Below are 17,183 nucleotides of genomic sequence, written 5' to 3'. Positions count from 1 at the left end.
CCCTCTTCTTGGACTAATTAAACCACATGCAAGGCATGTTGTTTCCCAGGTTCTTGATCTAAATGCGAGTCTTTCCAATAGCATTGGAGGACACTCCGTGAGCTGTGGGTCTGAATGTTTTTAATTAGCTATTTTAGTAAATTTTGAATGAAAATCCATATTCTATGTTACTAGTTTAACCCTTTTCTTTTATTACTGTTTCTAGTTAATGAAGGAGTTTCCTCTGCTCAGCATGTTCAACATCCATGAAAACCTGCTAGAAGCTCTGTTGGAGTTACAAGCCTATGCAGATGTTCAGGCAGTTTTAGCAAAATATGATGGTAAGTCCAACTATGTGTGTGTGTGTTTGTGTGTGTGTGTGTGGGTGTGTAAAACATTCAGGCTATGTCTACACTACGAGATTTCTCACCAAAAAATATGGTAATGAGGGATCCATTTGCATGAGTCGCGATCTCATTTGCATATTTTCTGCCGATCCATTTTTGTGCTTGGGTTTTTGCGCAAAAACAAGCAGTGTGGAAGTTTTCTTTTTGCGTAAAATCCCCTTTTTCCACAAGATCCTTAGGTATCTTACGGAAAAAGGCGTTTTTGTGCAAAAAGGAAACGTCCACTCTGCTTGTTTTTGCACAAAAACCCCAGCGCAAAAAAGGATCTGCAGGAAATATGCAAATGAGATTGTGACTCATGAAATTGGGTCCCTCATTAGCATATTTTTTGCCAAGAAAACTCGTAGTGTAGACTTAGCCGCAAAAGTTTCGGTTGCTTGTGCAACTTCAGTTGTGCTTCCTTGCATATACTCTTTATTATTCAGTCTTTAATTATATGATCACATACTGTATTTTCTACAGGATCTCTGTCTCATTCAGTGCACATGTGGAACATTGCTCTCATAAATAATTGGTTCTTGAATATTTTGTCATGTTCTTTGGTGTTCATTGCTACAATATCTGAGTGCTTCACATGCATTAATTAATTTATCTTTTCCTCACTTCTGTGAGGTGAGGAAGTGGCAAAATCCCCGTTTCACAGACAATATGCTGGGGATTAAGCCAAATAAATTTTCACTCCTTTTGAGATTCTCAATTTGAAACATCTAGGGCCTGATTTTTCAGATTAAATCCTTTTATATAACACTTTTTATGTCCAAAGCACGGATCCCATTGTCTTCAGTTGCAGCATGTCAAGCCGGGCACTCAGAAAGTGAGGAATGCAGTTAATGAGCACTTCTGTAAAATTTGGTTTAAGTGATTTGCCCAGCACCACAGAGGCACTCTTTGCCAGAGGCAGTGATAGAATCCAGTTTTACAGGGCAGCATTCAACTGCCTTAACCATGAGACAGTTCGTACTCATGTGATCTCCTGCCTCATTCACTATGTGCCTTCCAATTAAAGGAGGGATGGTCCAGTGGTTGTGGCATTAGCCTAGGGATAAGGGCAGTCCGATTCAATTCCCTGCTCCACTACAGGCTTCGTTGGTGACTTCGGAAGTCACTTCGTTTCTCATCTTGAAAATGGAGTTAATAGCACTTCCCTACCTCATCAGGACATTGTAAGGGTAAATACATTAGAGATTTTTGAGGTGCTCAGATACTATAGTGGTGCAGACCATATAATAGTAGAATCATAGAACTGGAAGGAACCTCAAGAGGTCATTAAGTCCAGTCTCCTGCACTCATGGCAGTACCCAGCACCATTTAGGCCATCCTTGACAGGTGCGTGTCTAATCTGCTCTTAAAAATCTCCAGGGATGGAGATTCCACAGCCTCCGTAGTCAAGTGGTTAGCTTCCCTGACAGGAAGATTTTCCATGTCCAACCTAATTGCTGCAATTTAAGCCCATTGCTTCTTGTCCTGTCATCAGAAGTTAAGGAGAATATTTTTTCCTTTCCTGCTTGTAACAGCCTTTTAGGTATTTAAAAGCTGTTATCATGTCTCCTCTCAATCTTCTCTTTTCCAAAATAAACAAACCCAGTTCTTTTAGTCTTCCCTCATAGGTCATGCCTTCTAGACTTTCAGTTATTTTTGTTGTTTTTCTCTGGACTTTTTCCTATTTGTCCACCACGTAATAAAACTATACACCTTCCAACATCTGCAACAAATGAAGCAGGGATCCATGGACAACAGTCTCCTCTACTACACAAAGCTGAATCTTCTCCAGAGCAGGTCTAGTCTATGCACTGAATGGAAAATATAGTATGTGATTATGTGATTAAAGACTGTGTCATAATGGATGTGTCCATGGGGGCCAAATCCTGGCAGCTCTTAACTTCTGAGTGTTTGACTTTGAAACCGTAGCAGCTTTTTGGGTGGAATTTATTAAGTTATTTAAAAAGAAAACTGAAAATAACAAAAATTCCATTCTGTGGCCTCATATTGACACTCACATAGGTCAGCTTGGTTGGGACCTCAGATCTACCACGTAGATCCACTGCACTTTTTTCTGTGTGGCCCAATGCCAGAGCATGATCAGACACACTTTGTCACTGGGTTTCACAGGAATTTGCTTACAGCAAAAAAATGATGAGACTTGTGAGTCTTGGCTCCATTCCAGTCTTTACAGGGCAGTGCTGGTGGGTGTAGAACCTTTTACTGTTCTTCCCCACCCCTGACTCTTCATCCCAAGCCTCTTCCCCTTGCCCACACAGCCTCAGTTTTCACTTCTCAGATTTCTCATTCCATTCTTCCAGCCCTTCCTTCCAGCTCCTCATCTGATATGTTCCTCTCCTACCCAGTTCCCATTAACATGTGGTCTCTGCTCAGGCACTCAATATCCCCTCACCCCCTTCTTGCTTCCTTATCTATGCTCTGTTCTCCCATACTTTTTGTCCCTATCTGTTTGCCCAGTCATTCCAAGTTCTCCTCCTTCCTCCCCTATTGTCATATCTACTTCCCCACATGCTTTTACTTAGTCTTAGTCTCCCTATTTGAATAATCCCTTAATTTCCTTGTCCAATCTCAATGTTTCCCCATCCATCCAGGTGGCTCCCAGTCCCCTTTTCCCCCACCATTTCTCCCACCAGCTCCCAGTCCTCTCCTAGTTTCATACACCTTTCCCAACTTGTCCCAGACCCCCTTTAAACCTTCCTCTCCGGCTTCAAGTCCCAGCCTTCCTAGTCTCCCCGTTGCTGTCTCTTTGCTCAGCCAATCCCACTTTCTCTCCTCCACAGTTTTCAGGAGCACCAGACTTCTTATCACAATTTATTCCTTTCCCTCTCCTCTGGTCTTGTTTTTGTCCTCCTTGCATTCAAATGAAATGGCTTTCTACTCCATGTGACTTGGAGAGAGAGGCTATTGAGAACATAGGAGGAACCTGCTCCCAGATCCCATGCCCAGACTCACCCAGTTTTCATGTAGCAACTATGAGGAGATGCAGCATGATCAGGCATTCAGCAGCCTGGTCACATGTAGAAGCTTTGACGGGATGGAGCATGCCCAGTGGAGATGTAGCAGGTACAGTCTAGTTAGTGGTAGGAGGTGTCAGAGGCTCAAACATGGTCAATGAGAATGGAACACTGGGAGAATTTAGCTGCTATAACTGAAGCAATTATACTGAGCATATGTGAACAGTGATTTTGCAAAGGTTTATAACTTTGGCGAATTTTAACATGGGCTACAAAAGTCACATCCCTAATACAAAGGTAGACTTGCTGTTAAATTTTTATCAGTAAATGTGAATTTCATAGTGCACCCACAAAGCAATAATCAGTATTTCCATCGATAATAATCCAAATGGGCAGATGGGCAAAGTAATAAAAATACTGATTGAGTACTTATTAGTATTTGATTTAAGGATATTTACTTTGCATATTTTGACATGTGAGGTTGACAGCTTGCAGTTTAAGGGTTATAAAGTTTTTACTCTTTGAATCTCAATGTCTGCTGTTAGTAAATAACTATTGTCTGACATCCTCCCATAATGTGTCCCACAACTGTGGAAATGTAAACTGATAAAAATCATTAAAAAATTATCAAAGCCCAAAATGGTGTACAGCTGTGAAAATTTAAATCAACTCAAATCGGGAAAAATGCTTTAAAAGAAATATTGATATTTTTCTGTCAATATTATAAAAAAAATTGAATTCTGCCAAACCTACACCAAGTCCCCCTCAGGCCAAATGTCCCCCCTCTATAGCATGGGGGCACTAAAGCTGTTCAAAGAAACAGTCACCTGAGACAGACACCCCGCTTGTACAATTTTAGCCTAACCACTTAAATTTTGGCAAAGTTGTAAGCTAGAGAAAATAGGCTGTTTTCATGGGAGGTGTCTGGCAACCATAACAAATAGATAGCACTATGAGGCCTGGCTATAATATGTGTTTTCAATGCTTAATCACCTTCTTTCAGTAGAATTACTGTATACAGTAATTGCTCTTTGAATGTCACGCCATGGCTCATCTAGTAGTACTACAGTAAAACTCCATTAGTCCGGCATCCAATGCTCCGGGACTCCTGATGGTCTGGCACCATCAGGAACCCGGAAGTGCTGGGGCAGCCGGACAGGCTTCGCCCATTCAGCTGCTGCTGAAACTGACCAGCAGCTGAATCGGGGAAGCCGGGAGCAGAGCAGCTGGGGTGCTGCCGGTTTGGTCTCGAAGCACCGAGGGGCTGCGGGACCAACCCGGCAGCACCCCAGCTGCTCTTGGGGACGCCTGGGGCAGAGCAGCTGGGGTGCTGCCGGTTTGGTCTCGAAGCACCGAGGGGCTGCGGGACCAACCCGGCAGCACCCCAGCTGCTCTTGGGGACGCCTGGGGCAGAGCAGCTGGGGTGCTGCCGGGTTGGTCCCGAAGCACCGAGGAGCGGCGCTACGGGACCAACCCGGCAGCACCCCATCTGCTCTGCCCCAGGCGTCCCCAAGTCAGCCGCTGCTGAAACAGATCAGGCGTCCCCAAGAGCAGCTGGGGTGCTGCCGGGTTGGTCCCGCAGCCCTGAGGGGCAGCGCTACGAGACCAACCGGGCAGTACCCCAGCTGCTCTGTCCCAGGCGCCCCCAAGAGCAGCTGGAGTGCTGCTGGGTTGGTGCCGTAGCGCCGCCCCTCGGCGCTGCGGGACCAACCCAGCAGCACCCCAGCTGCTCTATTGCAGGCATCCCCGATTCAGCTGCTGCTGAAACTGACCAGCAGCGGCTGAATCAGGGACGCCCGGGGCAGAGCCAGACTATCGTAAGGGGGGGCTATGAGGAGTCTGGGGTGGCATCCCCTCCCACCCCACTCCAGACCCCTCATAGCCCCCCCTTCTGATAGTCCAGCATAGTTGATAATCCGGCACCCCCTGGGTCCTAAAGGTGCTGGATTATCGGAAGTTTACTGTAGTAACTCTGGAAGAAATTTTTGTGGGTACAACTTGGTTGGGAGCAGCACAGTGGAAAAGAAACATTTTTCCAAAACAATAGCCTGTCCACTCAAAGGTCTTTCTTTTGCTTTCCCCTCTTTCAGTAACTCCTATCACTCAGACATAGGCCCCCCCATGGCTCTGTTTTGATAAGTTCAGAGGAAAACACAGACATGCATGTACTCTATCTTCTATATGCAGGTCAAACCTCCCTTGTCCGGTACTCTCAGGACCTGAGTGGTCCCAAACCACAGAGTTTGCCACACAAGGGGAGATCAAGGATCCCTACCCAGCTGTAGGCTCTGCTTCCAGCTAGGGCTGTGTTTCCTGCCACCCGCTGCTGCCTTCAGTTGCCTACTGTGCCAGCCCTAATTAGGGTTATGTCCCCTACTGTGCCAGTCCTGCACAGGGGTCGTCCCCCCTGCCTCTAGCCCCAGCTGCGGATATGTCTCCCACAGCACCAGTCCAAGTTGGCCCCTCTGACTCTAGCCCTGGCCAGGGCTGCATTCTCAGCCACCAGTGCCAGCCAGGACTGCCGACAACCCTCAGCAGGACCGTGTCCTCTGTCCCACCTCCCATTGTGGCAGCCCGAAGGAGGCTGTGTTTCCCACAGCACCAGCCCTGGGCAGGTCTGCACTCCTTACCTCGCCAGTCTGAGTCAGAGCTGCGTCCCTGGCTGCTGGCCCCACTGCGCTCCTTACTGTCTGCCCTGGTCAGGGCTGTGCTCCCACCACATCAGCACCACTGGGGATACGCTTCCCACCACCAGCCCAGCCTGTGCTGCACTTCTGAACCTGGGGCTCTCTGGGTCCCCTGCCAGACTATGGATGTTGCTGGACCAGAGAGTCCTGGATTTTAGAGGTTTGACCTGTAATATCGTAGTGCCCCATTGCCATGGTAACTCAGCACCTTATGATCTTTAATGTATCCGAGTAACCTTGTGGATTTTAAAGTACTTAGCTTGAAACAGAAAGTTGTTCAAATCTGGCAGTCTGCTATAATTTATCCCCACAACACCCCTCCCAGGTAGGGAAGTCCTATTACTCCCATTGCCATATTAGTCCAGGGCACACAGTCCGCTTGTAGAGAGAGTAGGGAATTAAACCAGAATCTCCAGCTAGCACTCGAACCACAGAGCCATCCTTCCTCTCTGTTCTTTCATATGAAAGGCCTAATTCTGGACTGTGCTGCGCGCTTCCTGAGTAGCAGTGTGTGTGCCTTCAGCTCTCCCTGAAGCCAGTAGGACTTGAGGATGCCATCATCTCCCAGAAAGCATTTGGCACATTCCAAAATTAGGTTGTAAGTTTACCTGAAAAGTAGATATTGATGGTAAAAGCCTGAAAGGAAATTTGATGCTGACCATTTCTCTTGTCCTTATAGACCTACGCACTATTCATTTTGCCATATAAAGTCATCTGTGTATATTTAACAAATGCACACAAGGACTCAGCAAACAACAGTTTAACCAGCATAACTCTTAAAATTCATGAGCCTCTAAAGACCCTTTTTAGAGGAGTCTCAGCTCATTTTAGAACTCATCAGCTTTATGTGTTGTAAGATTTATTGGAATATAAAACAATGAACTCATTTATACTTCCCTATCTGCAGTTTCTATTGGTCCCATTCCACTGCCATTATTCAGCTAAGACCAAACCTGATTTATTGTATTTTGATAACGTATGAACAAATTATTTCCTAGAGCAATTTCCCTCCACCCCTGGCTAAAAACTTGGCTCACAATCTTTAAAATGTCAGTCTTTGTGAGCAGACATACTACTTTACCAATGACCATGTGTTGAGTTTTGTTTATATTATGTACCTGGCAACAGAGATGATGTCCATACTCATTATTCATGGAAAATGTGCCTCATTAGTGGCAAGATATGCACTGTTGCTGAGCTACATCATTATGGTTTCAGAGTATAGGGTCTGTCAATAGAGTGCAGATGACCTAAACACTATTGAATCCTAAAAGGATTTTTGGCTCTGGCTTGACACACATCTATGTTATTTACAGTAGAAGTAGTTATGGTTGCTGATGGGACTAGTCTTCTGAAAGAATAAACAACTAGGATTGCTAGCAAATAAGCCCTGTATGCCTCTCTTACCCTAGTTTTAAACTGGTTGTTTTCCAAGGGAACAGTCCTGTTTTTATGGTGCTGAGAGCAAATGATTTATTAACCTCAATGGACTGCCAGTTCTTTTTAGGTTGCTTTTGGCTAGTAACCTGGGCAATGTGTGAACACAGAGATCTTTCAGACAATTGAAAGTTGGACTTTAAAAGGATGGATTCTCTTTTACTTGGTTATGCAAATAGTCTCCACACACACACATTCTCTTTCCCTCTCTTTTCTTTTTTTCTTTTGATCAAGGGACATTTTTTTCCAGTTTAGGCTTATTGAAAATGTGAACCTTCTGGTTTCCTGAAGAACATCTTCGTAAATGCTGTCTCATTCTCCTTTCACTTACACCAGGGTTAAATATGAGTAACATTGAAGTTGATGGAGACATACTGGTGTAAGATCAGAATTAGTGACAGGAGAATTCAGCCCATACTGATAGGAAAATCATACTTCTAAACATTTATGGTCTCGTTCTGATGCCAGTATTCCTCAAGCATAACTCTGGTTAATTCAATGGAGATGCTCCAATTTTAAACTAATGTGACATCAAAATCAAGGCTTTAGAATAAACTGTGTATAGAATTTGAATCTTCTTTATAGAAGAGTGCATGGAGCATGATTGTTGATCATGTTCTCCTTTGGGGCTAGCCCTGTAGTCATGACTCTGTATTACTTGAATAAAACTCCATTTGAAGTCATTGAATGCAAGGACTGCAAGTTTTGGCTTTTTATGTTAATGAATCCAAGGACTCTTTCCCATTTAATGTCTTCATCCTTACAGTCACCATAGCATCTCTGTGAACTGAGTAAATTCTACTAACATTGAAAAGGCATTCCAATGGTAAGAATTTTTCACATCAGTTTACGAGAACGCCCACAGCACAAAAACCCTAGTCACACTGGCTCTGCTCCTCAAGGACACAATTTCAGTCTCATTCTATATTTCTTTTCCACAGCTTCACTTTCTTAGCTCCTCTCAGTTCTCAACATTAAGAGGAATTATCATATCAAGTTTTCTGCTTGGTAGAAGATAACTTGACAACAGGGACTCTGCTCTCTAAGTATGGCTGTCCCAATGTAACGTGGACATTATTATCCTTTCTTCTCTGCTGGGGTGAAAACGTAACATGAACTACGGAGAAAGAAGCTGCATTCTAATGTTGCATCCTTTTGTTTCCTTTGAATGAAAGTGCTTATTTATTAATATTCTTATTGACAAGGTCAAATCTGAGCCTGCTCAATCCTTCTGTTAGTGATGCATGTCAGAGAAGATCCCCACACTAGAGAACAGCAACATCAGGAGACTGAGCAAAATGTTTTCTCCTTTAAATTCTCTTCTTGGACTCTGTCAGTCTTATTTAAGGACTGATTTCCTCCCTACATTTCAGTATTGCTTTGCACTCAATTAGGTATCTGTATCAGCTGTGCCTGTCCATACTGTCTGGTCCAGTTTTGCCTTTGATTCCTGTGGCCTGTTTCTGTTTGCCCTCTTTCTGTAAAGACAGTGCAGGATAAAATCACTGGGAAATGGACAAAGACCTAACTAATTGTTCAGAGCTTCTTCATTATCTTCATCCAGGAAGGAGTGGTTCATTTCCTCAAATTAGTAAATCATATGCTACAAATTAAAGGAGATGAATTGCTTGATCAACGTAGTTATCAGTTTCTGAAACTGAAACATGACCTTTATGGGAAATGTTTATAACCAGCCAGTGAACCTTGGAAAAGTTTATTCAAACTTAACAACTCCAACAATGCAAATGCTGCATAGTTGAACAGCAAAACATTGTCAATTGTATGAGTTCTCTGTTTTTATTCTCTCATAGTTACACTAAAAAAAAACAAAAACAAAAAAAAAAAACCTCCTTTTGTGTTGAAATTCATATTGTTCCTTATTGTTGGGCCAGAATCTGGCCCTAAGAGTTTTGTTCAACTGTAGGCTACTCTCACGAGTGTGACAGGAGAGCCCACACTGCCTGCGTATTAAACAGACTAACTGAAAAACAGGACTACTGCGTGCTGCATGTACAATGAAAATATTAGATCATCTTATTCTTCCCCCTGACAGTGCAGATTGTTCCCTGCAGAATATTTTCTAGTATTTTCTCCAGTATATCTTAAAATGACTCAAATGATGACCACTCACCACTTCTCATGGGGGATTGTAATGTATTCTAATTGCTTCTCTGTCAAGATGTTTCACCCCCGATATTCAACCTACATTTCCCTTTGGTCAGTTTCATCCCATTATTCTGTCTTTTAACCCCTTGGAACTGCGTCAGCAATTCTTCTCCCTCCCTGATGACTGCATCTCCCCTTTGTCATCACTGAGTCAAGCTACACATATTTATTGCAGCTCATTTAGTCTTTCCTCATAAATAAATCCCTGTAGCCCTTTTACCACCTGGGAAGAACATGGGAGTTATTTACACTGATTTCTGTTAATGTTTAATTTAATTTAGTATTTAATTTATGGAGTTGGTGATTATTGTATTGATGTCTAAAAAGTGATGAAAGAGTAAATCCTTATCCAAAACTGTGGTTGTAAACAGAATTCAGTTGACTGGTGTTCACATGGACATTATCAGAAAAATACTCTAAGGAGACTACCTCCAACCCCATATAGGTGAAATGCAAAAAACAGTTTGGTCAAGTTGAGGAGTCCTGCTCAGACCCTGAGAAGAACTTGAGGCAGAAACTTTTAAAGAACTTTGAAATGAAAAAGACAGCTTGTTCCTTAAGAGAGTAACACTGACGGTGTCCAGGCTCTTCAAGAGATAGCAGATACAGAAGCAGCCTGACTTATCTAACCCTATTGCTCTGGCTGCAGCAGAATGTGCATAAATTGGCAAGGAAAAGCTAAACTGAGATAAGATACATTCAGGCTTTAGTCATTTTAACCCTTTTATCTTTGCTTGTGATTTTCCCATGGGTAAATAAATAACACTCTGTTCCAAACCAGCCCTTTTCTCTCATTGCTTTTAGGAGCTGGTCACAGCTCTCAGAGAAGATTCAGTGGCAGGGATCAATTGGGTAGCTGACCATGCTGAAGTTAAATATGTTTGGTAAACAAGTGGTGCTGTAGTCTGATGATTCAATCTAAAATTGAGGAGGACCATAGGGCTCCACTCTGAGAGTTGTTTAGATTGACAGAGCGAGAGACACAGAGAGAGACACATAGAGACAGAGAGACACAGACAGACAGATCATTTGTGAAGTGACTCAGCCAGGAGCCTAGACTGTATGTGTATGGGGTGGGATGAGGATGGATGGCACAGGGAGGAGTTCTGGCCCCAGTAGGGTTGCCTGATGGTTTCAGCAAAAATATTGGACACACTTGACATTACATCACAGTCTATATTACATCTTATTTAGAAAATACCGGACATTTGTATTTTCTTAATTTGCTTCCCGAACAGAAAGCTCAAATACTGGACTGTCTGGTTCAAAACCGGACACCTAGCAACCCTAGGCCCCCGTGGAGCTCTCTGGCTCCAGTGGCTGGGGAGCTCGAGCCTGGCTGTGGACCTTGGACCTCGGCCAGGGAGCTCCAAACCCAGCGGCAGCCAGGGTTCTATGTAGCTCTGCGTTCTAGCTCCAGCGGCCGGGGAACTCTAGCCCCAGCCCCAGCGGCAGCCAGGGAACCCCAGCCCTGTTCCTCCGCCCTGGCCACAGAGCTCTGGCCCCAGCCGCGGAGCCAGGTAGCTGCAGAACTCTGCCCCAGCTGCACAGCCGAGTGGCTGTGCAGCTCTGAACATGGCGCTCTCATCCTGGAAGCAGGGCTGGGGAGAGCCCCAGCGGGCTGAGGGAGCAGCAGCGGGGGCAGGCTGGAGCCCTAGTCTGGTGGCAGCATGGCCACAATGGGAGGGATCGTCCCTGGTCCGGCAAATCCCCTTGTTTGGGATCAATCAGGTCCTGAGTGTGCCAGACCAGCGAGGTCAACCTGTACTCATGAGTTAATCACAGAGCTTTACTGAACTAAGACTAGTATTAGGGGGGTTGGTCATAAGTAGAATAACTTCTTATTAATTATTAGTAAACAGGAAATTTAACTACCATAACTGCTCATGCAACACATCCATCTTTCAGCAGCTCAGTGTCAACATTTAGGAGCTCTTGATGACTTGAATAGGGATGATTTTGTATTTTTGTCTCCTTTTTTTACTCTATCCAACTATAACTACTTTTTTTGGTGAAAACAACTGATCACATGACAACACCTAGCACATTGTGTGTGCTCCCGTAATACAGTTAATAATAATAATCTTAATTCACACACTGTAGACACAGTGCTATGTTCACAGCTCCGTTTCAACTCCTTAAATATCAAAAGAAACATCTTGTGAAGCAAGCCACCATTAAGAATCCACTTTCTCAGCCCTATCTTTATTTGACTGGAGGTAGTATATATGCAACACACTATTAGTCCAAGGAAAATAATCATAAATTAAGTGAACCTTCTAGAGACAAGAACAGTAAGGAGTGGAATCCTTTTTTGAATTCATACGTCAGAGCTTATTAGAGAAAAAAAATATCCTGAAGGTTTTGACACTTGTATAGAAGTTGCATATTTCAGCACACCGAGGGAGCACCATTCGCTGTGACAAGAGGATGGGAAACAATGTAGATAGAGATGCTTTGCCAGATGGCTTTACAAGCTGGAGACACTAATTTATGAAGAACTTTAACTTGGTTCCTGACAGATTAATTTTCTCTTAGGACTAGTTTAGACTTGATCCCCAAAGTACTAACTAAATGTAAATTTGTAACCAGTTATAATTCTCCTCTGCTTCTATCTGCAACGTGAGGATTCCATATAGGAACTAACACCTATTTTGGGCAATATTCAAACTTCAATATTCAAATAATGTGATCTGCTTCAGAGTAGGCAAAATAAAATAAAAATGGGGAGAAGGGTTTAACCTGCATAGGGAAATCTGCAGAGCAATACACACATGTACATTTGTATATATTTCTTCATTTCCCATTCCTGAGAAGGTTTTCAGTAGGAAAAGAGGCCACCCAGCAAGGACACAATAGCCATTCTGATATTTGCTTCTTGGTCATTAAGCCCAGTGTCACAAAACATCATAATTTGGCTCCCATGGCTTCTGCTGAACAATAGTAATGAACAATCTAACATGAGAAAATGGTGTTGGAACCCTATCTTTTTGGGTTTTGTGTTGTGTGATTTAATGATTCTAGCACAACAGGTTATGGACCTCATATTATAAAAATCTCCCTCGGCATACTGAAGTTCTCGTCTCTTTTGCTGGTTGGCACATCCAAGTAGTTTAATTCTTCTGTAGATGAAAATGAGAAGGCAACTTTCATATATTCAGACTCTTTTTTTATGAAGTTTCACCCCTTCCCTTGAGAGCCTCTCCCTTCCTTCTGTTTTTTTCAGTCTTATTAAAATGGTTAAATTTGATTGAAAAAGATGGGAGATCTAACTGCACCATCCAAAGAGTTCTGGGGTTTGCTGCTTCAAAAAACCAGGAAGAAGTGGAAGAGCTCTGTCATTCATTCCATTATTTTAACCCTCCTGCTCTATGGAAAGAAGCATGCAGCCTGAAAAAAAAACCTATTTCTAGGGATTTCAAGCTAGAGAGTGCTCATGTTCTGATTTACTGATGTCAAACACTTTTAGGACCTAATCCTGCATTGAAGACAATAGCCAAGTTCCCTCTGTCTTCCATGGTACAGGACTGGGCTTTAACTGATGGATGCTTCTGAGTTTAGCAGCGGTATATATTCCTCTTGTTGTGATGCTGGATTGATGGCTGTAAGAGCTCAGAGAAACCCTTTTCACAAACAAAAAATTATATATTATCTGCTACATCAAAACTAATTTTAAAAAACCTGTAAATAGATCAGAACGCTGGAAAAATTATTTTTCATTTTCAACTCTACTCCCAGAAAGACACACTATTTTTTCACACCTTTTTTGTGATTTAATGAGTTAACTTTATGTTGCTAAAAGGCTGAAACTGGGATGATCCAAAAAAGATCACTTCTATTTTTCTTGAAAGCATGCAGAATTCTTAACTCTTAAAGTCTAGAACAACCTGGCACAAGTAAATTACATGGCCATGGGATAAGAGGGAAGGTCCTTTCTTGGATTGCGAACTGGTTAAAAGACAGGAAACAAAGGGTAGGAATAAATGATAAATTTTCAGATTGGAGAGGGGTAACTAGTGGTGTACCCCCAAGGGTCAGTCCTGGGACCAATCCTTTTCAACTTATTCATAAATGATCTGGAGAAAGGGGTGAGCAGTGAGGTGGTAAAGTTTGCGGATGCTACCAAACAGTTTAGGATAGTCAAGACAGAAGCAGACTGTGAGGGACTCCAAGAAGATCTCACCAAACTCAGTGATTGGGCAGCAAAATGGCAAATGAAATTTAATGTGGATAAGTGTAAAGTAATGCACATCGGGAAAAATAACCCCAACTATATGTACAGTAAAGTAGGAATAAGACCCTCCGGAAAAGGGCACTTTTTCCGGAGGATCGGGGCCAGTGTAGACGCTCTTTTCCGGCTTTTTTAAAAGCCGGAAAAAAGCGGTGGACGTTTTTATTTAAATGCCGCGGGGGATATTTAAATCCCCCGCGGATTTCCCTACGACGACTAGTGAAATTTACATGCCCCTTCCGGAAAAGGGGCCAGTGTAGACGTAGTCTAAGTGTCTCTCAGCTACTAACTAGAACATAATTGGGCCGTTAGTTCTTTTTCCTAGTGTCCTTCATTATTCAGTATCCCAAATACAGAATGAATAAGAGTTACCAGTTTTTTAGAACTGTGCTCCAGAGCTTCCCCAGTTCTTGCTTAGAACCAGAGTCCCACTGTAATTATATAAAGTATTTTTATTTTAGTGGTGCATATGTAGTATTCCAGTTTTAAATACCCTATAATTATACTGCCATTACAGGGAATACTGTTTCCTACAATTAATAGTCCCATTTCTGTAATGAGCTCTGTTCATGCTAGTAGGCAGTATACTCAGTAATACAACAAGGCTGTGTCTACACTCGGCCACTTATTCCGGAAAATCAGCCGCTTTTCCGGAATAAGCTGCGAGCTGTCTACACTGGCCCTTGAATTTCCGGAAAAGCAACGATGCTCTACTGTACAAAATCAGCCGCTATTCAGGAAAAACAATTCTGCTCCCGCTCGGGCATAAGTCCTTATTTTGGAACACTGTTCCGGAAAAGGGCCAGTGTAGACAGCCCAGTAGTCTTTTCCGGAAAAAAGCCCCGATTGCGAAAATGGCGATCGGGGATCTTTTCTGGAAAAGCGCGTCTACAATGTAGACGCTACTTTTCCGGAAAAACTGAAAACGGAATATTATTCCGTTTTAAGCATTTCCAGAAATTCATGCCAGTGTAGACAGAGCCCAAGTGTTTACAGGAGCAGGTCTTAATTTCCTTCTCACTCAGCTAAATTTAGCCTACATGTTAATCAGTTTAAAAGACAGGTTATAACATCTGTCTATGAGAGCTAGGTGATATAGTATAGAATTAATGTCTGCTTTGATTACAGTGAAAGCTTTTGGGCCTTTTCCTTTTGTATGCTTCAGATGCTTTGTGCCACTCTGGTGAGGAAAAATAGGCACAAACTTGATTGAACTGCTTAAGCCCAGTTTATGGATGACTTATATCAGTGGAGCAGAGCATACCAGTTGTTATATTCTATTTTATTTATTTAAATATTTTTACCCCGCCTTTCTATTTAAAATATTCAAGGCGGCTTACAAGAACAAACAAACAAAAATACAAATATATATACAAATTTAAAATATGTCCCAATGTTTCTACAAAAAGCAAAACATATTTGATTGCTGTTCATATTTAAATGCAGTAAGTTGATAAATGTTTGCTTGACTTTTATAAGTCAAAGGAAATATGATACAGTTAGACAGCCACCCACCAGCTGTTCTTAGATATAGATACATTTCCTAATATATTGAAAGAATTTCTCTTTCCTCGTTTGCATGTGTGTTTTTATATGAAAATAATGAATTCCTTAATTCCATCTATGTAATATCAGAAAAAGATCATTCTAAATTTATTTGCTAATTAGATCATTTAATGACTACATTGTACAATCAGATTATCATTAATTCAGGGGTTTAAAGTATGATAATTCTTTTGGGGTGGCATTTTCAACAGCACATGAGTGACTTAGGAGCACAACTTATTAACGCTCCTAAATCACTCAGGGACCTTTATAATTCCAATAACCATTTAATTTAGATATTGTGCTGTATGAAGAATTATTCCAACATTTATTTTCTCTGTCTGAAAACTTCCCAGGGTTCCAATATTTATTTTGTACTTTCCTTTCAACAGATATAAGCTTACCAAAATCAGCAACGATATGCTACACAGCTGCACTGCTCAAAGCCAGAGCTGTCTCTGACAAGTAAGTCCAGAAGAACTTCTGTCCAGCAAAATTCCTTACTGTAAACTCACTGATTTTTAACTGTAGATTTTTCTTCAGTGACATGGTGAGCCCACACCCTGAAAATCTGATGGCCTTGCAGGTGAAATTTTGGCCTGCGACAAATTTAGAATAAATATGGCTTTTATAAAGAGGAATTTGCCCTAATTATCAAATATTGTGCCTTACCAGTGGTGAAAAAAAGAAAAAATAGCTTAAAAGTAAATGATTTTATTTTAATTTATTTGTATACTATCTGGCTGAGCAATGGCTTCCTGGATAGTATTATAGTGAAAATGTAACTGGGAGGTGCTGTGTGGCTGATCATCTTCACCTTGTATAAAACAGAATCGAGAAAGGTAAAATAACATGACTGTGCTAATAGGAACTTTCTTTGACAAGTACTATCATAGCAGTGTTCATCTACTTGATTTTAGGCAGGTGGATTTAGCACTTAATATGTAAGGGTTCCTGACAGGTCAGTGGAAATTGATGGTATACGTGTTTTTTAAAGACACAAATGTTTACTTATTCCTGATATGGTTTTCTCTTAGGACTCAGCCCTCCAAGGTTCTGAGCACTCCTATGTAGTGCTGAGTGTCATCAAGTCCTGCTGGAGTCAGATGGAGTTGAGAATGTTCAGCCCTTCACAAGAATGCTCAGCACCTTGCAGGATCAAGCCCTAAGAACCAGATTCTGCTCTTGGATGCATGCACACAAATCCCAAGCTGGAGGAGTTGTGCGTACGTATCTTGGGGGGGAATGTGGCCCGAAAGTTGGAAAGCAAGTAGAGTGGAAAGCCGCTTTCTTTCCTGACATCAGACAGTTTGCTTTTAAGTGAATGTGCACTTCAAGATCTAAGTAATTTTCTTTCATTCTTTTTATCCTGTAGATCGCCAGTACCTACTGCAACATCTTTCCTCCCTACACAGCGACTCCAGCTTGGGAGGGCAGGGCTAAGGTTGTCACAGCTTTCCCTGTGGTGTCTGCCTGCCAAGTACAGCTCTGGAGTTAGCCGTGGGGTGTGAGGTGAGAAAGAGATTGCATGGTCTGGTTTTTCATTCACTGGGGCAGATGATTTGCCCACAGTTTGGGCATCCAACTATCGCTGGTACAGCTGAAAGTAGACCACCCTACTACTGCTGCTGTACCATGCTTTAATCCCAACCTGACCCAGAGGTATTGGGTTGGGAACCTCCTTAAAATATCTCCAAATATGTTTTAATAGAAACACTCTAACAATGATTTAATATTATTTTCTATTTTTCTGAAACTTCTTCCTTGATAAACGCCC

General features: G+C 42.3%; 1 protein-coding gene across 8 annotated transcripts in view; it reads left to right on the top strand.

Moving 5' to 3' along the window:
* The window catches only part of ST7 (suppression of tumorigenicity 7), a 247,299-nt gene that overhangs the window by 175,667 nt on the left and 54,449 nt on the right, over window positions 1-17,183 (top strand). For all 8 annotated transcript variants that reach the window (XM_075929169.1, XM_075929170.1, XM_075929167.1 and 5 more), the window contains exons 9-10: window positions 206-320; window positions 15,799-15,871. In XM_075929169.1, coding sequence (XP_075785284.1) covers window positions 206-320; window positions 15,799-15,871 — 188 coding nt within the window. The remainder of the gene's footprint in view (window positions 1-205; window positions 321-15,798; window positions 15,872-17,183) is intronic.

This window comes from Pelodiscus sinensis, chromosome 1 (assembly GCF_049634645.1).
Source record: "Pelodiscus sinensis isolate JC-2024 chromosome 1, ASM4963464v1, whole genome shotgun sequence".
NCBI lineage: Eukaryota > Metazoa > Chordata > Testudines > Trionychidae > Pelodiscus > Pelodiscus sinensis.
This window is presented reverse-complemented; position numbering and strand designations above follow the sequence as displayed.